The following is a 22218-nucleotide window of genomic DNA, read 5'->3' on the forward strand; positions in this document are numbered from 1 at the left end:
ATGAAAATCCCAATAAGTTATTTGATGGATATCGACAAATTGATTCTAGAGTTTATACAGAAAGGCACAAGACCCAAAATAGGCAACACAGTATTGAAGGAGAACAAAGTTGGAGGACTGACACTGAGCATTTTCAAGACTTGCTATAAATCTGCCATAATCATGTCAGTGTGATATTAGCGAAAGAATAGAAAAATAGATCAATGTATGGTCACTAACATGTCATAATAAATTTTTAAAAAAGAAAAATAGATCAATGGAACAGAACAGCATGTCCAGAAATAGACCAACATAAATATAGTCAATTGATCTTTGTCAAAGGAACAAAGGCAATACAATGGAGAAAAGATAGTCTCCAACAGATGATGCTAGAACCACTGGACATCCATATGCAAAAAAAATTAATCTAGACACGTATCTTATACCCCTCACAAAAATTAACTCAAAATGGATTGTAGGCCTAAATGTAAAATGAGAAACTATAAAACTGCTAGAAGATAATCTAGGAGAGGGGCGCCTGGGTGGCTCAGTCGTTAAGCATCTGCCTTCAGCTCAGGGCGTGATCCCAGGGTCCTGGGATCGAGCTTCGCATCAGGCTCCCTGCTCAGCGGGAAGCTTCCTTCTTCCTCTCCCACTCCCCCTGCTTGTGTTCCCTCTCTCGCTGGCTGTCTCTCTCTCTCTGTCAAATAAATAAATAAAACCTTAAAAAAAAAAAAAAAAAGGAACCACTTTCTTAAAAAAAAAAAAAAAGAAGATAATCTAGGAGAAAACCTATATGGCAGTGAGTTTTTAGATACAGCACCAATGGCAGGATCTCTGAAAGAAATCATTGAACACTGGGTGTTATTCGAAAGTAATGAATCCTGGAACTTTACATCAAAAACTAGGGATGTACTGTATGGTGACTAACATAATATAATAAAAAAATGTTATTATTAAAAAAAAAAGCTGGGCTTTATTAAAATGAAAACTCTGCTCTATAATGGGCAATATCCAGAGAATTAGAAGACAAGTCACAGATTGGGAACAATATTTGCCGAAGACACCTCTGATAAAGGACCGTTATCCAAAATATTCAAAGAACTCTTAGAACACAACAATAAGAAAACATAGAACCCAATTTTAAAATTGGCCAAAAGGAGAAAGGCAGGAGAGGAGAGAAAACGTTAATGATTTCAGGAAAATAAAAGAAAAATGTTTAAATAAAAAAATTGGCCAAAGACTTTTTTAAAAAGATTTATTTATTTATTTTAGAGAGAGAGAGAAAGAGAGAGAAAGCATGTAGGGAGGGGCAGAGAGAGAGGTAGACAAAGAATCCCAAGCAGACTATGTATTGAGGAGTCCAACATGGGGCTCTATCTCATGACCCATGAGATCATAACCTCAGCCAAAACCAAGAGTCTGATGCTTAACTGACTGTGCCACTCAGACACACCTAAAAATGGGCCAAAGACTTTAACAGACAACTCACCAAAGACATATGTGTGGCAAATAAACATATGAGAAGATGCTCACCTCACATCAGGTCAATGCAAATTAAAACAATAATTAGATACCACTACACATTGATTTGAATGGCCACAATCTGTCATCCTATATTTGTACATTTTTATCTATAGTTTCTAAATGTTTTATAGGTAAACATTACTTTTGTATCAAGAAAATTAGTATTTAAGTGAGAAAGCATTTTCATTAAGAATATGGAAATTTCCTATCTATATAGAAAATTCTTCTAAATCACTAATAATAAGAGCAGATTTAAGCTAGATTTTATTAGAATTTTTTTGCTTTTAGAGGAAGAAAAACTTTTTTCTTAAAAATTTTTTTTATTTATTTGAGAGTGAGTGAGCAAGAGAGAGAGAAGGAGCAGGGAGAGGGGTAGAGGGAGAAGGAGAAGTAGACTTCCCACTGAGCAGGGAGCCCGACATGGGGCTCGATCCCTGGAACTCCGGGATCATGACCTGACCACTTAACCGACTGAGCCATCCAGGTGCCCCAAGGAAGAAAAAATTTAAAATGGTAATAGTAAGCACTGATAATGATTTTGTGAAATTTCCTCTTTATATACTAGTAGTAGGCAACTCTTAAAAATATTCACAAAGTTTGACTCAACAATTCTAGGAAATAATTGTTTTCTAAGGAAACATCTAGAAACATCTAAATTCCCAACAATAAAGTAAACTTAATTCAATTATAGAACATTCATACAATGGAATAGGAATCAATCTTTGAAATTTATATTTTCATAGAAAAACACTCATAACAATAAATTTAAAAGCTGGGTATAGAATCCTATAATGTAGGATAACAACATGCAATATATGGAAATGAAAGTTAAAAAACAGAATCAAACCAGGGATGTACTGTATGGTGACTAACATAATATAATAAAAAAAATTAAAAAATATATCCAAGTAGCATATCACATATTTAACAGTCGTGTTTTTTCTGGGTAGTAAAACTATTTTTATTTTCTTTTTTAAACATTTGTATTATCCACATTTTCTGTATTTACTACTTTTTTAATCAGAAAAAAAGGATAATAATGCTAATAATAATGCTTGATGATTCATTAAAAATTTTTGTTTTAAATTTTCTGATTTCACCGGCCCTAAAGAGGCCGGAATCTGCTGTTTAACCAACATATGTACACAGAAACACAATTACTACTGAAGTTTCTCATTACAGCATTGAATGAATTAAAAAGTCAAAGGATCCCATAATCCTTCTCCTCAGAAATAGTTACTCTTATGATTTGAGTTTGTTGTGTATTGCTTAAGACTTTTTTATGCAGAAAATAGTATGGATATTTAAATATATAAACCTGCGGCTTTATCACCCTTTTGAATTAGTTCCGTGTATAGATAATTAAATTCTTCATATAAAAGTTAAAAAAAAAAGTATGGAGATTACTCAAAACTAAAAATAGAGCTACCATATGATTCAGCAATCCCACTTCTGGGTATTTATCAAAAGGAATTGAAATCAGGATCTCAAAGAGACACACTTGCTGTCTCATGTTTATTGCAGCATTATTCACAATAACCAAAGTATGGAAACAACCTAAATGTCCATCTGTGGATGAATAGATAAAGAATATTGGTATATACATACCATGAAATATTATTCAGCCTCAAAGAAGAAGGAAATCCTGCCATTTGTGACAATATGGATGGATGGATCTAGAAGACATTATGCTAAGTAGTATAAACCAGACACAAAGACAAATACTGCATAATTTCCCTTATATGTGGAATCAAAAATAGTCAAACTCATAGAAGTATGGAGTAGAATCATGGTTTCCCGGAGCTATGGGGAGAGGAAAATGGGGAGGTGATTGTCAGGGATCCAAAGTTTCAGTTTTTGTAAGAACTGTAAGTTCTGGAGATCCACTAAACAGCATAGTGCCTGTAGCTAACAATGCTGTATTGTGTACTTAAAATTTTCCACAAGGAAAGATCTTATATTGTGTTCTTACTACAAAAATGAATGGGTGAATGAATGAATGAATGAATGAGATAGGAAATTTTGGGAGTTGATGAATCTGTCTATGTCCTTGATGGTGTATATTGAATATGTTCAGCTTGTATGTATGTATGCATGTCAATCATGCCTCAATAAAGTGGTTCAGAATTTTAAAAAAATTTTAGAAGATTTTGCCGTGCATATACTGATATACATGTGTGCATATTATATGCATATTTATTATTATATTGATAAACATGTCAGAGTAATGTTCTGAAACTTACTTCTCCCACTAATTATGAGATAGAGTGAGGTGAATCTAATTTTGGCTCAAAAAATAGAGAAAATTTTGATAGAATTTTCCAAAATGGAGAATTTTCAGTCTCCTTTTTGTGGTCACGTTCACTCCTTAGAGAGAACATAGTAGAGATAGGTTCAACAACCGATTAGGTTTCTGGAGTAGATGATCTTCTAAAGTAGAGAAACATAAATCTCAGAAAAAACTATTCTTCAGAAACCTCGATGGCACTCCATCACATCTTCCTGAAATGGCACAAAACTTACTTGATTATGTGAGGAAACGATTCTCTTCCAGGCCTTGCTTTCTATTATTTTTACTTCATTTTCTGTGTTAAGTTTCTTCTGTTCCTTAATAATTTGAAAACATTTTTCCTTTTTGATTTAGTATTTTATAGGAACTGTAGCATGTATTAAGTAAATTAAATCTTAATTAGAGATGAATGTTGATATATAGAGAAAGTCAGTTGATAATTTTATCAGAAAACCAGGAAGCAGTTTATGATAGCAGTTTGGTAGTTTTTTCCCCTTATATTTTCTACATTTCTGATTCATTGGAGCTATGGGAACTGTAACAAGCATTGCAGTGAAGGATGAGCTACATTTTTCCCACTGCTGAAGGAAGTTAATTGGGAGCAAGAAACATTAATATGAAAGTAATCTGTTTAGTTGGTAGCTTTCTCCCTTCTCCTTCTTCTAGGTTTAAAGACCTTCTTACTGATCTGGAAAACAGGCAGACAGAGCTGGGCATTGGTAGCTTTGGTGTCTCGATCACTACCATGGAAGAAGTTTTCCTCAGGTGAGTAATGATGCTTGGGGGGCCAGGAGAGAGGAAAAATCTCTTCCTCTATAATCAGATTTCATTTTGAAATCAAACGCCATCCTGTATGGGGCTGGAGTAATCGAAGACATAGTATTAGATTGTTAGGTATGGTAATCTTCTATGAATGCCAACAGACCAGTGTATGCCCCTTGCTCCTCTGCTGGACTGAGGTTGCTATGAATTGTGGGACTAGGATGAGAACAGCAGTCCAGTGAGCTGGGGAGACAGGATCTTCCCTGCAAATCGTGAGGCTATGGAACTGCAGAAAACAACTAACTAAACCCAGCTACTAAATACCCAGGGTAGAGGAGTATTGGGTGGGAAAGTTATGAAACTTTTGGGTTTGTGTTTCGGTGCCTATGCCTTTTGGGAGTAGGGGCTTAGGATTGGCCTAGAGCAAAGAGAATTTATGCGTCACAGCAAAAGTCCGGTATCTAAATTGGAGGTCTTACTGAGGATGACTTTAAAATCTTGCATCTAATCACGTCTCTGTAACCTACTTAAATTGTCCGTGGTTTGTGTTCTGAGATTACCTTGCACTGCTTGAAAGCTCAAAGAGAAGGTGCCCAGAGATTTCAGGATACTGCTAAGGGAAGGCCAACTGGTTAGCAGTCAAAGACCTCACAAAAAGTCTCTTCTGGACTTTTCCAAACGTCATTCTCTTAGGCTTAGAAACAATCTTGTAAGTCTCACTGCTTCATGGAGTAATGGCTAAGGGAAGTATTTTGCAATACAGGCCTACCTCAAGGTGTAAGAAAAGTCTCAATTACACAACCTAACTTACACCTAAAAGAGCTAGGAAAGGAATAGCAAATAAAGCCTAAAGCCAGCAGAAAAAGGAAAATAATAAAGAATAGAGGAGAAATAAGTGGTATAGAAGCAACAACAACAACAAAAAAACCAGTAGAACAGATCAGTAAAACTAAGAGCTGGTTCTTTGAAAGAATTAATAAAATTGATAACCCCCTCGCCAGATTTATCAAAAAGAAAAGAGAAAGAACCCAAATAAATAAAAACATGAATGAAGGAGGAGAGGTTTTAAGAGAATATTATGAAAAATTATATGTCAACACACTGGGCAATCTGGAAGAAATGGATAAATTCCTAGAAACTTACAAACTACCAAAACTGAAACAGGAAGAAATAGAAAATTTGAACAGACCCATAAACAGAAAAGAGATTGAATCCGTAATCAAAACTCTCCTAACAAACCAAAGTTCAGGGCCAGATTGTTTCCCAGGGGAATTCTACCAGACATTTAAAGAAGAGCTAATACCTATTCTTCTCAAACTTCAAAAAAAAAAAAAAAAAGAAAGAAAGAAAGAAAGAAAGAAAGAAAGAAAGAAAGAAAGAAATGGAAGGAAAACTTCCAAACTCATTCTATGAGGCCAGCATTACTTTGATTCCAAAACCAGACAAAGACCCCACTAAAAAGGAGAATTATAGGCCAATGTCCCTGATAAACATGGATGCAAAAATTATCAACAAGATACTAGCAAATCAAATTTAACAGTACATTAAAAGAATTATTCACCTTAATCAGGTGGGATTTATTCCTGGGCTGCAGGGGTGGTTCAATATTCACAAATAAATCAACGTGATACACCACATTAATAAAAGAAAGAATAAGAAACATATGATCCTGTCAATAGATGCAGAAAAAGCATTTGACAAAGTACAGCATTCATTCTTGATAAAAACCCTCAACAAAGTAGGGATAGCTGGAACATACCTCAACATCATAAAGGCCATATATGAAAGGCCCACAGCTGATATCATCCTCAATGGGGAAAAGCTGAGGATGGTCAGGAACAAGACCGGGATGTCCACTCTTACCATTACTGTTTAACTTAATACTAGAAGTCATACCCTCAGCAGTCAGACAAAAAAGAAAAAAAGAAAAGAAAAAGCATCCATATCAGCAAGGAAGAAGTCAAACTTTAATTAATCACTGATGACATGATACTCTATGTAGAAAACCTGAAAGACTCCACCAAAAAGACTCCACTGATAAACAAATTCAGCAAAGTCGCAGGATACAAAATCAACGTACAGAAATCTGTTGCATTCCTATACCAATAATGAAGCAGCAGAAAGAGAAATCAAGGAGTCAATCCTGTTTACAGTTGTACCAAAAACCAGGGTGCCTGGCTGGCTTGTCAGTGGAGCATGTGACTCTTGATCTCAGGATTTCGAGTTTGAGCCCCTTGTTGGGTATAGAAATTACTTAAAAACAAAATCTTAAAAAACAAAAGCAAACAAAAAACAATGGTACCAAAAACCATAAAATACATAGTGATAAACCTAACCAAAGAGGCAAAAGATCTGTACTCTGAAAACTATAGAACATGTATGAAAGAAATTGAAGAGGACACAAAGAAATGGAAAAACATTTCATGCTCATGGATTGGCATAACAAATATTGTTAAAATGTCTATACTACCCAAAGCAATATGCACATTTAATGTAATTCCTATCAAAATAACAATAGCATTTTTCACAGAGCTTGAACAATTAATCCTAATGCTTCAGTAGCTCAGTTGACTAAACATCCAGCTCTTGATTTCTGCTCAGGTCATGATGTCAGGGTCCTGGGATTGAGCCCCATGTCAGGCTCCCTGCTCAGCAAAGCAGCGAGTCTACTTGAGGATTCTCTCTCTTCCTCTTCCCCTCCACCAACTTGCACATTCTCTCTCTCTCTCTCTCAAATAAATAAAAAATCTTCAACAATCCTAAAATTTTTATGGAACCACAAAAGACCCTGAATAACCAAAGCAATCTGGAAAAAGAAAAGCAAAGCTGGAGGTACCACAATTCCAAATTTCAAGCTATATTACAAAGCTGTAGTCGTCAGAACAGTATGATACTGGCACGAAAACAGACACATAGATCAATGGAACAGAATAGAAAACCCACAAATGGGCCTATGACTATATGGTCCACTAATCTTTGACAAAGCAGGAAAGAATATCCAATGGAAAAATGACAGTCTTTTCAACAAATTGGGTTGGGAAAACTGGAAAGCAATGTAGAAGAATGAAACTGGACCACTTTCTTCCACCATACACAAAAATAAATTCAAAATAGATAAGAGATCTCAATGTGAGACAGGGAACCATCAAAAGGAGAAGAGGTAGCAATCCCTTTGACCTCGGCTGCAGCAACTTCTTACTAAACACATCGCTGGGGGCAAGGGAAACAAAGGCAAAAATGAACTTTAGGGACTTAGTCAAGATAAAAAGCTTCTGTCCAGCAAAGGAAACAATCAACAAAACTAAAAGTCAAGCGATATAATGGGAGAAGATATTTGCAAATGACATATCTGATAAAGGGTTTGTATCAAAAATCTATAAAGAACTTATCAAACTCAACACCCAAAAAACAAATAATCCAGTTAAGAAATGGGCAGAAGACATTGTTACAGGATTGCAGGGTTCTTGTCTCACGAAGTCGAAGAATGAATCAGGTGGACACAAAATGTGAAGTGAGGTATAAGTTTATTAAGTGAAGGTAAGAGTAGAAACGAAAGAAAAAGCTGTCTAGAGTGAGAGGAGACCCGAATGGGTTGCCACTGAGGGTTTTTAGGACCGGTCTTTTATTGAAAACTTGGCCAGAGACCTTGCAGCCTTGAGATTCTTATGCCATCTTGGTTTGAGCAAGGACTATTGATAACATCCTTAATGACTTACTTCTTTGAGGTCTGGTCATTTTGTGATTACAATGTAGCTGCCAAAGAAAAATACACCCTAATATCCAGGACCAGGTGGTGAGGTTTATTCCCTTATATCTTGTTCACTCTGTCTTAGCGCTTCTGCCTGCCAGGAAGTTTCAGAGCCTAGTTAAGGGCCCCCTATTTCTCCCTGCCTATACCTTAACCCTTTCTTTACTTAACTTGAATAGACAGTTTTCTAAAGAAGACATCAAGATGGCTAACAGACACATGAAAAGGTGCCCAACATCACTTATTGTCAGGGAAATACAAATGAAAACCCACTATAAGATACCATCTTATAAAGGATGGTAAGATGAACAACACAGGAAAAAACACATGTTGGTGGGGATGTGGAGAAGGGGAAACCTGTTCCACTGTTGGTGGGAATGCAAACTGGTGCAGCCACTCTGGAAAACAGTATGGAGGTTTCTCAAAATGTTAAAAATAGAATTACCCTACAAGCTAGCAATTGCACTACTAGGTATTTATCCAAAGGATACAAAAATACAGCTACAAAGGGGTACATGTACCCTGATGTTTATAGCAGCATTATTAACAATAGCCAAACTATGGAAAGACCCTAGATGTCCATCGACAGATGAATGGATAAAGAAGATGTGGTGTATATATACAATGGAATATTAGCCATCAAAAAGAATGAAATCTTGCCATTTGCAACAATGTGGATGGAACTAGAGGGTATCATGCTAAGCAAAATAAGTCAGTGAGAGAAAGACAAATACCATATGATTTCACTTATATGTGGAATTTAAGAAACAAAACATATGAACTTAGAGGAAGGGGGGAAAAGAGAGGGAAGTAAACCATAAGACTCTTTAGTATAGAGTACAAACTGAGGGTTGATGGAGGGAGGTGGGTGGGCGGTGGTCTAAATGGATGATGGGTATTAAGGAGAACACTTAAAAAGGACTTAGAAGGGGCAAAATAACTTTGGCAATGCATATCCAGGATTGTGCTGATGAAAAGGAAAGAAGAACTCTCAAATCCTGCCAATTATATAGTAAGCTGGTTCTACCGCATTGGTGAATATGTGGCAACATCCAGTGAGTTGAAAATACCCACCTTCCACAATCTAGAAATTCCACTGTTAGATACACACTCTAGAGAAATCTCACATATTTTCCCAGAAGACAGATACAGAGATATTCATTGAAGTATGTAATAGCAAAATACTGGAATAAATAATACAATGTAACAATAAAATATGATACCTATGTAATGAAATATGATATATATCAATTGGAAGAAATGAACTAAATTTCTCTTTATACACATGTCAATGTGGAGAGATAAAATGTCTAATCTTTTAGAGGAAAAAAAGCATTTTGCAGAACTGCTAAATATACTGTTTATATAAAACATTAAGCTCCTAACACAAACTATACATGTTTATGGATGTGTAAACATATATACAATAATATTAAAATATACATGATTTCTCCACTGTAAAATTACCTCTTCTCCCTATTTTGTTCTCCGTTCTTTAGAAGCATGTCATTTGACACAGATCATACTCAAGGGGAGGAGGGATTGAATACATACACCTCCTGGAGGAAATAGTACCTATAACATTATCTGGAGTTCTACAAGGTAGATTTGTCTCTCTTCTCCATTTATTCGTTCAGTCCACTATTCATATCAGTATGGACTCATGTAATACTACCTTGGCCAGGTAATCAAAGTAATAGTTCCATCACAGTGATATGTCATGTTAATATCATGTATCCCCCCCCCGATATAAGAGAAAGATTGCACTTCATCTCTGCGATATTCTTCCCAAAAAGCCATAACCCCATTCTAACCATGAGAAAAACATAAGACAAACCCAAATTGAGGAACATTATACAAAACACCTGATCAGAATGTCCAAGGTTATGAAAAACAAGGAAAGTGTAAGAAATTCTCACAAACCAGAGGAGACTAAAGAGACATAATGACTAAATATAACATATGCTGGATGGGATCCTGGAACAGAAAATGGACTTTAGGGGAAAAACTAGTGAAATGTGAATAAAATGTGGAGTTTAATTAATAGCAATTTGCCAGCGTTGGTTTCTTAGTCGTGACAAATGTGCCACGGTAATGAAGGATGTTAACAATAGGGAAACTGCGTGAAGGGTGTACAGAATTTCTGTATTATGTTTGATACTTTTCTGTAAATCTAAACCTATGCTATCATTAAAAGTTTATTTAAAAAGTACATACAAGATTACATACAAAACATCATAGTTGACTTGGTGGAAGAGGTGGAAGGAAATGGGATTGACAATCTTGTTCAAAGGTGATTTAAATTTATTTGTAATATAAGATTGGCTCAAACTGACAAAATGTTAAAATTTCCTGAGTTTGGGAAGTGGGTGTTTTCTTACATTTACTCTTTTTCTGTACAGAAACTTTAAAGGAAAATGTTTGGCTAAACAAAATCTAAACATCTCATGTATCAAAGTTAAAAGCCAAATCACAAAGATTAATTCTAATACATAATCCTAATACATAGGAATATCTTCTAAATCCAAAAGGAAAATATGAAAACACAATATGAAATTAGACAAGTGATAAAAAATAATTCACACAAGAATAACTGTAAATGGTCAAATTAATTCAAAGGAATTAAAAATAAAACAGCCAATTATAAAAAAATACTATTCTGGTAAATACGTGGAGAAGTAGGAAGGTCTTATAAACGGACATGGATATGTTAGTACACTCCTTCTGAAGCAATTTGACAAGATAAGTTTTCTTGAATATTCTGCATCTGCGATTTTATTCTTTGTGGATAGCGATATGTGTGGAATCATGTTTATCACAGCATTGTTTGTAATAATAAAAAGTTAAAGCAATCTTTTTTTTATTATGTTCAGTTAGCCACTGTATAGTACATCATTAGTTTTTGATGTAGTGTTCAATGATTCATTAGTTACGTATAATACCCAGTACATCGACATGGATGGAACTGGAGGGGAGTATGCTAAGTGAAGTAAGTCAAGCAGAGAAAGACAATTATCATATGGTTTCACTCATATGTGGAACAAAGCAAAAGTTAAAGCAATCTAAACAATTGGCCAATAAATTGGCACACCTGTACCGTAAAATGAAATTTAGTAGTCATTAGAAATGATGCTATAAGTATGTAGATACTAAAATGAATGTAAATAATCGTATTTATTTAAAAAATGTTTAATTTAAATTCAATTTAGTTAACATATACTGTATTATTACTTTCTGTGGTAGAATTTAGTAATTCACCAGTTGCATATAATACTCAGTGCTCATTACATCAAGTGCCCTCCTTAATGCCCATCACCCAATTACCCTATCCCTCCCACTGACCTCCCCTCCCGCAACCCTCAGTTTGTTTCCTAGAGTTAAGAGTCTCTTGTGGTTTGCCTCCCTCTCTGTTTTCATCTTATTTTATTTCTCATTCCCTTCCCCTATGTTCATCTGTTTTATTTCTTAAATTATGGAATTTGTCTTTCTCTGGCTGACTTATTTCACTTAGCATAATATGCTCTAGTTCCATCCACATTGTTCCAATGGCAAGAGTCCATTCATTCATTCCAATGGCTGACTAATATTCCATTCCACCACATCATCTTTATCCATTCATCTGTCAATAGACATCTGGGTTCTTTCCATATCTTGGCTATTGTGGACATTGCTGCTGTAAATATTGGGGTGTATGTGCCCCTTCAGATCACTATATTTGTATCTTTTGGATAAATACCTAGTAGTGCAGTTGCTGGGTTGTAGGGTAGTTCTATTTTTAACTTTTTGAGGAATCTCCATACTGTTTTCCAGGGTGGCTGCATCAGTTTACATTCCCACCAACAGTGTAAGAGGGTTCCTCTTTCTCTGCATCCCCATCAACATCTGTTTTTTCCTGTGTTGTTCATTTTAGCCAAATTTCTGACTGGTGTGAGGTAGTTTCTTACAGTGGTTTTGATTTGTATTTCCCTGACACTGAGTGATATTGAGCATTTTTTCATGGGTCTGTTGGCTATTTGTATGTCTTCTTTGCAGAAATGGCTTTTCATGTCTTCTAAGCCATTTCTTAACTGAATTTTTTTCGGGGAGGGTTGAATTTGATAATTTCTTTATTGGTTTTGGATACTAGCCCTTTATCTGATAAGTCATTTGAAAATATCTTCTCCAATTCCATAGCTTGCCTTTTAGTTTTGTTGACTGTTTCCTTACCTGTGCAAAAGCTTTTTATCCTGATGAAGTTCCAGTAGTTCATTTTTGCTTTTGCTTCCCTTGTCTTTGGAGACATGTCTAGCAAGAAGTTGCTGTAGCTGAGGTCAGAGAGGTTGCTGCCTGTGTTCTCCTCCAGGATTTTGATGGATTCCTGTCTCACATTTAGGTCTTTCATCCATTTGGAGTTTATTTTTGTGTATGGTGTAAGAAAGTGGTCCAGTTTCATTCTTCTGCATGTGGCTGTCTAATTTTTCCAGCACCTAAAATGAATGTAAATAATTTTAAAATCATGTTGCATAACAATGTAATATTATAGCATAATCCGATTTTTGCTTTTTATGTATGTGTATACATACATTCATGCCTGTGCATATGTAGATATAGATAAATATCGTTTACATCTGTCTGAGTCATAAGATCTTGAGAATTCATTTCCTTTGGTTTATTGTAACTTTAAAAACTTTTCCCATTGAATATGTCTTATAAGTATATAAAAAAAAACCTAATAAAGGAGTTAGACAAAAAAGTCAAGGTAAAAACCGTACTTGTCGTCACTGGTATCTATTACTGTAGTATCACAGTGACCAGACACAGCACTAAATACTGCCTTGAATTTAAAACACTGGGTGTTATATGCAAATAATGAATCATGGAACATTGCATCAAAAGCTGGGGATGTACTACAGTATGGTGACATATATAACAAAATAAAACTTATTTAAATAAATAAATTAAAAAAAAAACACATTGCTGTCAGACCAAATCAGTACTTGATGCTTTTCTGTGTGTGTGGTCTGGTAAAAGAAAGGTATTAAAAGGTCTTGCTGGCTCATTGGTTTAGAATGAAAAATTTATCTCCTCTAATTATGAGATTTCATCAGTTTCAAAATGCTCACAGGTGGATCTCAGATCTCCCATTATAGTATGATTTTTATGATTCTGTTTATCATTTTCTCCCATAGATTAAAATTAAATAGAAAAGTTTGTTTTCCCACAGTCGTGAACTCTTGGAGGATAACTGAACTATGTGCTCATATGCTCTGTAAACCATTACAGGTGTTTAGATTGCCTGGAGCAACATTGAGAAAACAAATCTGTTAGACTGGCACACACTTAGAAACATTATAAAAATAAAACCCTGCTAGAATTAGTATCATTCCTTAAAATAAAAGAAATTTAATAACTCTCTCTTCTAAAAAAAGGTACTGCCGTGGGGCACCTGGGTGGCTCCATCGTTAAGTGTCTGCCTTCGGCTCAGGGCATGATCCCAGTGTTCTGGGATCGAGCCCCACATCAGGCTCCTCTGCTATGAGCCTGCTTCTTCCTCTCCCACTCCCCCTGCTTGTGTTCCCTCTCTCACTGCCTGTCTCTCTCTCTCTGTCAAATAAATAAATAAAATCTTTTAAAAAAATAAAAAAGATACTCCCTTACACCTTTAAGTTGATTAAGTTCAGTTTATTTTATCCAATATTAATGTTAACATTATACAACTGTTTGTTTTTAAAAATTTTTGCCACCAACTGTGAAAATCTTGCAATGAAACTACTGTTCTGGTTAAAATGAATGTTTTCTTCTGTGTAGGGTCAGTAGAGAGGATGAAGATCTCCAGACCCCATCCCTAAAGGACAAAAACAGAAGAGAAAACATGAACCAGAATATGAATGCGCCCAGAAATTTTGAGAGAGCATACTCTCCCACCACAAGTGAACCCTCTAATATTAGGTTTAATACTGGGGTGAGCATCTTCACTAAGAATGTAATGTTAGTGGTATATGTTTGGATGGGATAAAAAGATAAATTTTATTTTAATGTTTGAATTCAAAGGAGGCTTTGGCGTTCTTAGCCAGGGAAGGCCAAGTAAGGAAGAGCCTGTAAAACAATACAATTAATTTTCTAATTCAAAAGTTAAAATATGATATTAATCATGGGCCGCCTGGGTGGCTTGGTCATTAAGCATCTACCTTCAGCTCAGGGCGTGATCCCAGGGTCCTGGGATCGAGCCCCACATCGGGCTTCTCCTCTGGGAGCCTGCTTCTTCCTCTCCCGCTCCCCCTGCCTGTGTTCCCTCTTTCGCTGTCTGTCTCTTTCTCTGTCAAATAAATAAAATCTTTTAAAAAATGATAGTTAATCAGGGGCGCCTGGGTGGCACAGTGGTTAAAGCGTCTGCCTTCGGCTCAGGGCGTGATCCCGGCGTTCTGGGATCGAGCCCCACATCAGGCTCCTCCGCTATGAGCCTGCTTCTTCCTCTCCCACTCCCCCTGCTTGTGTTCCCTCTCTCGCTGGCTGTCTCTATCTCTGTCAAATAAATAAATAAATAAATAAAAATGATAGTTAATCAGATTTTACTCTCAGCATTGTTATTTCTGTGTCACTTATCTCAGTTTTTTAAAATTGTTAGTTCATTCAGAGTTGGAGAAAGGCCCTTACAAAAGTTATCACTATTTACACATATAAAAGCCATTTAAAATTTTTCTTTAAATTTAAATTCAATTCACCACCATACAGTACATACTTAGTTTCATATGTAGTGTTCAATAATTTATCAGTTGCGTATAATACCCAGTGCATGAAAGCCACTTAAATTTATGCATTGGAATGCATTAGCAATCCCTAATGGACTATTCCCCAACTGTACCCTCATTAGCATGGGAAAATTCATGGGATTGCCAAGAATTTCTTTCATTGGTCCCCTGATTGTCTATTCCTTACAGTTTCCCTAATCAAGACTAGGGATTCTGAGATGATCAGCATTTCTCAGAGTTGCCCATACACATGCCTTCACTGAGGGGCTGACAAGCCAGTTGTGAAGCGGAGTGGGTGTTGTACAACCAGAGGGCAGAATTTTGAGCCAATTGGAACTGGAATTCCTGTTCTATCACTTACTGGCTATTGGACCTTGACCAAGATATTTAACATATTTGTGCTTCACTTTCATTCTCCATTTGAGTGTTTTAATGAGTTAATACTAGTAAAATGCAAATTGCATAATGTTTGGCATGAATCAGTTGCAAACTGTGATTTTTCTCCTCTCCTTGCTTGCTCATTTCTCCTGCTGTGTCACTCTTCCCTGTCTCCCTCTCTTACGAAGATGCAGATGAAGGAAGATTTGCAGACCGGTCTAGAAAAGTTGATTCTTACGTTCGCATATTCTTTCATTCTAGAAATATATCTAATAAGCCATCTTGTAAAAGTCAGAAAGCATATTTTTCTACTTTGAGGACAATGTGAGAAAAAATTTTCCTTCTAAACTTTACCTTATTTCTGGCCAGTGACAACATCCAAATGCTGATTGTTTCATTCAGATAATAATGGTTGATTGATTAGGGATATTTTTTTCATGATGAATTATGGGGTGTCAAAAAATGTTGGGAAGTACAGGGTGAGCATATTGTTAAACTATTGGTTACATATCCACGTAATACCCTCTATATGCTTTTCTTCAATATTCAGACTAGCTTTTCAGGGGAAGTCTCTACATTTAAAGCAACAGGTTTTTTTTTTTTTTTAAGATTTTTATTTATTTATTTGACAGAGATAGAGACAGCCAGTGAGAGAGGGAACACAAGCAGGGGGAGTGGGAGAGGAAGAAACAGGCTCATAGCGGAGGAGCCTGACGTGGGGCTCGATCCCATAACGCCGGGATCACGCCCTGAGCCAAAGGCAGACGCTTAACCGCTGTGCCACCCAGGCGCCCCCTAAAGCAACAAGTTTTATTGTTAATCCGAAAAAATATATAATAAACTATACGTGGACCAAAAAGCCTGAAAAAATAAAATAGTATATTTAGGTACATTTTTCAAGTTAACAATTAGACACATTGCTTTAAATTTAGAAGTTGAAGAAAAAGTGCTGAGCACATTATTGCAATTTAAAAATAAATTTACTGGGTGTTATACGTAACTAATGAATCATTGAACACTACATCAAAAACTAACGATGTACTATACAGTGGCTAACTGAACATAATAAAAAAAAAATTTAAAACTGACCGAGCTCAGATTAAAAACAAATACATTTTCTGTTTCCTGACTATCCAATATCACATGGATTAAAAGCTAACAATGGAAACTTGTTATATATGCACATTATGGGAATGCTTCACTTATCAAATAGAGATAGGATTGAAGGATCATCATTTAATATGGACAAAGACTGATGTCATATTGTTCTGCCCAGAGATGCTATGAATATGTTAGTGATAAAAATAATCCTTCTGAGTTTTCCAGTATAATTTTATTAGAAGCCAAGCCTCAACATATTACCCAGAAAGGAAGTTTTACTTGTTACCTCTGTGCTAACCGTGGCTGTGTTCTATTCAAGGATATATTTATAGAATGTGTACATCATCTTCTACCATAAGACTCAGAAAATGAATGTCGTTGAATTTCATTAAGGTTTGAGCCATTGTAATGCCATCTTTCTCTCCTCTTGTCAGTGGTCTCTTAACTGCCAGCAGTTCTATGCCATGTTCTTAAAGAGGGCTATGTTCTCTTGGCGCAACTGGAATATGATGTTGATGCAGATACTGGGGCTTCTGGGCATTGTTTATTTTCTCATGAGAGGAATGCAAATTTCAAGAACTAGAGTTGAAACTTCCAGGGAAATGGACTTGGAACAATATGGTCAAACCATTGTGCCTTTCTCAGATGATGACCGTTCTAATTTCTCTCAGAATTTAACAAAAATTCTTGAGATCATGCTAAAGGCTAAGAAACAAAAACTTCAGGAAGTGAAAGGTAAGGCTCTTTCAAAAAGAAAACAGACAGCTAATAGATGAAAACCTGCTTGTATCAATTCCAAAGAGAGGTCCTAACTGGAATATTTAGCTATTGCTCTTTTCTTTCTTGGTATTCACCAATCTCATAAAGGCAGCCAAGTCAGAGACAAGAATCATCCTTCAAGGAGACTGGCCACAAAAGTTAATTATTAATCGAGGCACTTTGTCTGCCAGCTATTTGCTACGCCTTCTAGGGAATGAATTGAAGTACTAAAATATTTTGTTTTGTAAAATTTAGCACAAAATCTCACATAAAACCAGGCTCACAATGTGGTGCTAAATCCCGGAAGTCTTCGCACAAGTCTCTAGATTAGCCATATTTTAAGACAGGTTAGGTTGAAGACTTTATGGGCAGGCTACTCGGAACTTACTTATTTGGAAGGTGGTAATAATAATTGATTACATGTACTGAACACTACTTTTGGCAAGAACTTTTCTAAATATTTCAATTGTCTTGATTTCTATAACAATCATACTTGCTTGAGGCTTGGAGATGTTAACTAAGCTGCCCCAAATAATGCATCTAGTATGTATTAGAGTAGGGACTAGATTTTAGGACTGCCTGGTGGGAGTCTACAATACTAACTCACTCACTACACTAAATCCCATCTGTAAGGAGCAAGTTTGTCCTCTTTCAAGGCTGATCATTTCCTTCCAGGTGTTTCCTTTGCATTTCCTTCAGCTGCTGCCTCGTTGACAGTATTGGTTTAGGTTAGCATAGAGCCTGAGCAGTTTGGCCGGTTGTTTCTTTTATCTTTTAGGTTCCATTGTGGGAGATGAAAATGCACTGGGAAATGTTGATTATTACTTCTATCATTATCCTGATTTTACAACGTACACATTATAGGCTGGGTGGCATAAAAGTTGTCATTAAATCACATATTCCTTTTCCTCCTCCATAATAGGAGCATTAGATGGACAGTAGTCAACGATCACATAGTTTAGGAGAGGGGACAGAAGAGGGAGAAATGAATACTCCCTGATTCATAATATGGTCCCTTTTCTATATTATGTTGTTTATACAAAAATAAAAAGTCTGTACCTCACAGATATATCAATAGTAATGTTGGTTTAAGTGGCAAGATTGCATTCTTTTTTCATGGCTGAGTAATATGTGTATGTGTATCTAACATATATATATATATCCATTCTTTATCTGTTCATCTATCACCGGACACTTGGGTTGCTTCCATCATTTCACTATTGTAAATAATTCTGCAGTAAACATAGGGGTGTATATATCTTTTCAAATTAGTGTTTTCGTTTTCTTTGGGTCAGTACCCAGTAATGGAATCACTGAATCATATGGTATTTTTCTTTTCAATGTTTTGGGGAACCTCCATACTGTTTTCCACAGTGGCTGAACCAGTTTGCATTCCCACCAACACTGTACAAGTGTTATCTGTTCTCCACATCCTCATCAACAGCTATTCTGACCCATGCGAGGTAGTGTCACATTGTGGTTTTGATTTGTATTTCCTGGGGGACTATATTTTCTCAATGAAATTAAGCTAAAAGTTGTGAGGTTTGTGTGGATTATTAATAGAATAGAGTTCTTGAGTTGAATGGTCGAGATGTGTCAGAGCTGTTCTGAGACACTGGAAATAGAAAAAATATTGGGCGAGTGAAATTTTTGGGGTCTCCCTCTCCAAAAATGCATACTAAGTGATCTATATTGCATGCTGAGCCTGTGGTCATGTATTGTTTTCTCATTCCAGGTGACTTAACAGAACACTTGGCGAAAAGTCAAGAATGCATTTACTCATGCATTATTGCATTTTCCTTTCATGCTGATAGAAACCAAAGGGTAGTTACCCTTTGGTTCAACAACAAGGCTTACCACTCACCACCATTATCCCTGGAAGTATTAGACAATATTATTTTTATGGCACTTTCTGGCCCTGATGCTTCAATTACAGTCTCCAACAAACCTCAGCCTCAAAATATTGTTTCTAAAAAACTTGAGAGCAGGTATGTATGCTTTTTTATGGGATTGAGCTTGGTATTTAAATATAGTCCTTCTTCCCTATCTGAACACATTCTTAATAAAAAGTTAATTTTAAAAGTTAATATAATAAAATAAATAATATAAATATAATTTATAATAAAAACTTATTTTTAGAAACTAATATTTTCCACTTTGTTATCTTACCAATGTGTCCTCTTTATTCATTCCTTTGTAGAACAATGACAGGAATGCAGGTAGCCTTGAATTTGTTTTTTGGTGTGAGTATTTTTGTCAGTGGCTTTTGTCTTCTGACCGTGACTGAGAGAATCACTAAGGCAAAGCACATCCAGTTTGTGAGTGGGGTCTCTCCCATTAATTTCTGGCTCTCTGCTCTGCTATGGGACTTCATCATCTTCTTCATCGCCTGCTGCTTACTAATGGTGAGTGTTAGACAAAATCTTTTGTGGGGCTTATTTTCTGGTATATCCCAGAAAATTCTAGTCGGCTAATGCTAACCTAAATCTAAATCTCTCAAGAAAGAAAGAAATAATTTGGCTCATTATGTCAAGGAATACATTGTGGAATATGCCTCAGTGGAAATCTTTTCCTTTATGTTCTTCTTTTAAAACAAAATGTTCTTGTTTGAAGAAACAAGAATGTGTCTCTTAAGCTACCTTCTGGACATGCATGCTCTCTAATATGTATTTGCCCCAAGGCTTCCACAAATATGGAAGGATACGACCTGTCATACTATAACACCAGTCCCATATTAAACAAAGACAAAGATGTTTATACTTTTCTCCTACCTCTAGTCATCTGAATCCCTCAAGAGCAGGAATAGTAGTGGAATCACTGGATCATATGGCATTTCTATTTTCAATGTTTTGAGGAACCTCCATACTGTCTTCCACAGTGGCTGCCCAGTTTGCATTCCCACCAACAGTGCACAAGGGTTATCTGTTCTTCAATGGTATTCTGACCCATGTGAGGTGGTATCCCATTGTGGTTTTAATTTGTATTTCCTGGTGGACTGTATTTTCTCAGTGATACTAAATTAAAAGGTGTGAGGTTTGTGTGGATTATTAATAGAGTTCTTGAGCTGACTGGTCAAAATGTTTGATTTTGTGCCACGGACCATTCAAATTTTGTGCATGTGTGCAAGCATTTGACCATTTGAATATTGAATAGATAATGAAGAATCATTGAAACTCTTATTATTGAAAGCAAAGTCAGGAGAATGTTTGTGGTCTGTTTAATACTTGTCACTTTCTTTATCTTTTCTACATCTGGCATCTCCAGAGCCATCCTTCTATCCTATGGGAAGGGCCAGTGAGATATGGTTGTGAACCTGCAGGGGTACCACAGACCTGAAGATGCCTGGAGGAAGAAATTACGAGTTGAGACGTTATTAAGGCTTCAGGGAGAGCCTACTGTAAAGCCCTGGGAAATTAGGACATTTCAAAGCAGCTCTATATGTAGGGGAGGGAATCCAGAAAGCAATATGTAGGCCAAGATAGTACACATGTTCACAAAAACATGAGAAGACTTTAATCTTGATGGGTTAGGAGTGATCCCTAGTCTCAGAACAAGCCCCACTAATTAGTGATGAACTGCCCTGACACAGAATCAGTCTGCAGGGATTGGAAGAGGTGGCTGATATTTTAAATACCCAAGTTTCTACAACAACATCATAAGGCCTACAAATAAACAGGAAAGCATGGTCTATTCAAAGGAAGAAAATTAAATGACAGCAACCATCCCTGAAGAAGTACAAACAGTGGAGCTGCTAGACAAAGACTTTAAAACGACTGTCTTAAATAAGCCGAGGAAGTTAATTACCACTAAACCTACCCCACGAGAAATGCTAAGGGGTTCCTCCAGGTTGAAATGAAAGAATGCGGGACAGTAACTCAAGTAATGTAAAGTTCTCCAATAAAGAAAATGCAAAAGCCAGTTGGCTTAGTCAGCTCTGACTGCTATAACAAAATAGATATGGTGGATTACATAGCAGAAATGTATTTTTTCACAGTTCCAAAGGCTAGGAAGTCCAAGATCAAGGGGCCATTTGATTTGGTTTTCCAATGAGGGCTCTCTTCCTGGTTTGCAGATGACTCTCTTCTCACTGTGTCCACACATGGAGGAAAGAGAGAGGAGGGAGGGAGAGGATGAGAGAGAGCAAGAGCGGGAGCTCAAAAGCGTGCTTTATGGATAAGAATTTAATGCAGGGGAAGCTGCAATTACTATTGATGGGAACATAAATTGGTCCAGTTACTTTGGTAAACAATTGGTATTTTCTTCTAAAACTTTGAAGGTTTGTGAATATATATATATATATGTACACATCTCTCTAATGCATATATATGTACAGCAAGAGACACGTACAAGAAGGTTCTCAAGAATGTTATTCATAATAATAAACAATAAACATGGCAAACAACTCAAATATTTATCAAATATAACAGATAAGTAAAAGTGATACAGTAATATGCAGGAATACTAAAGAGCACTGAAAATGAACTACCACACTAGGAATGGTGGGGATGAATTTCACAAATACAATGTTAGCAAAAGAAGCCAGGTAAGAAGAAGTACATACTATATAATTCCATGTATAGTTGAAAAATACAAGTAGTATTTAAGGATGTTTTTGTTAAAACTTCAAAGAAAAGAGGGAAAGTAATTATCATAAAGGTCAGGATAGTGTTTATCTTCACAGAGGAGGGAGATGTTGTACCTTGAGTGGCATTGGTATCTTTGGTAATTTCACAGCAGTGCTCTTTTTGTAATAATTCAGTGATCTTTTCATGTATATTTTGTGCATTTTTGAATGTGTTACATTTCAAAATAAAATTTAAAATATTCAACTAAATATCTTATTGACATTTTTGTTTATAGACTGATTTGGGGAATATCTACATTTTTACAATGTTGAATCTTCCTACCCAAAATGTATATTTTATCATTGAAATCCCTAAACATTA

General features: G+C 36.0%; 1 protein-coding gene across 1 annotated transcript in view; it reads left to right on the forward strand.

The window, feature by feature from the left end:
• LOC113267546 (phospholipid-transporting ATPase ABCA3-like) overlaps positions 1–22218 on the forward strand; it is a 207597-nt gene that overhangs the window by 144735 nt on the left and 40644 nt on the right. The window contains exons 17-21 of the mRNA XM_057314991.1: positions 4463–4561; positions 14094–14247; positions 16948–17248; positions 19008–19260; positions 19473–19677. Coding sequence (XP_057170974.1) covers positions 4463–4561; positions 14094–14247; positions 16948–17248; positions 19008–19260; positions 19473–19677 — 1012 coding nt within the window. The remainder of the gene's footprint in view (positions 1–4462; positions 4562–14093; positions 14248–16947; positions 17249–19007; positions 19261–19472; positions 19678–22218) is intronic.

This window comes from Ursus arctos, unplaced genomic scaffold (assembly GCF_023065955.2).
Source record: "Ursus arctos isolate Adak ecotype North America unplaced genomic scaffold, UrsArc2.0 scaffold_2, whole genome shotgun sequence".
NCBI lineage: Eukaryota > Metazoa > Chordata > Mammalia > Carnivora > Ursidae > Ursus > Ursus arctos.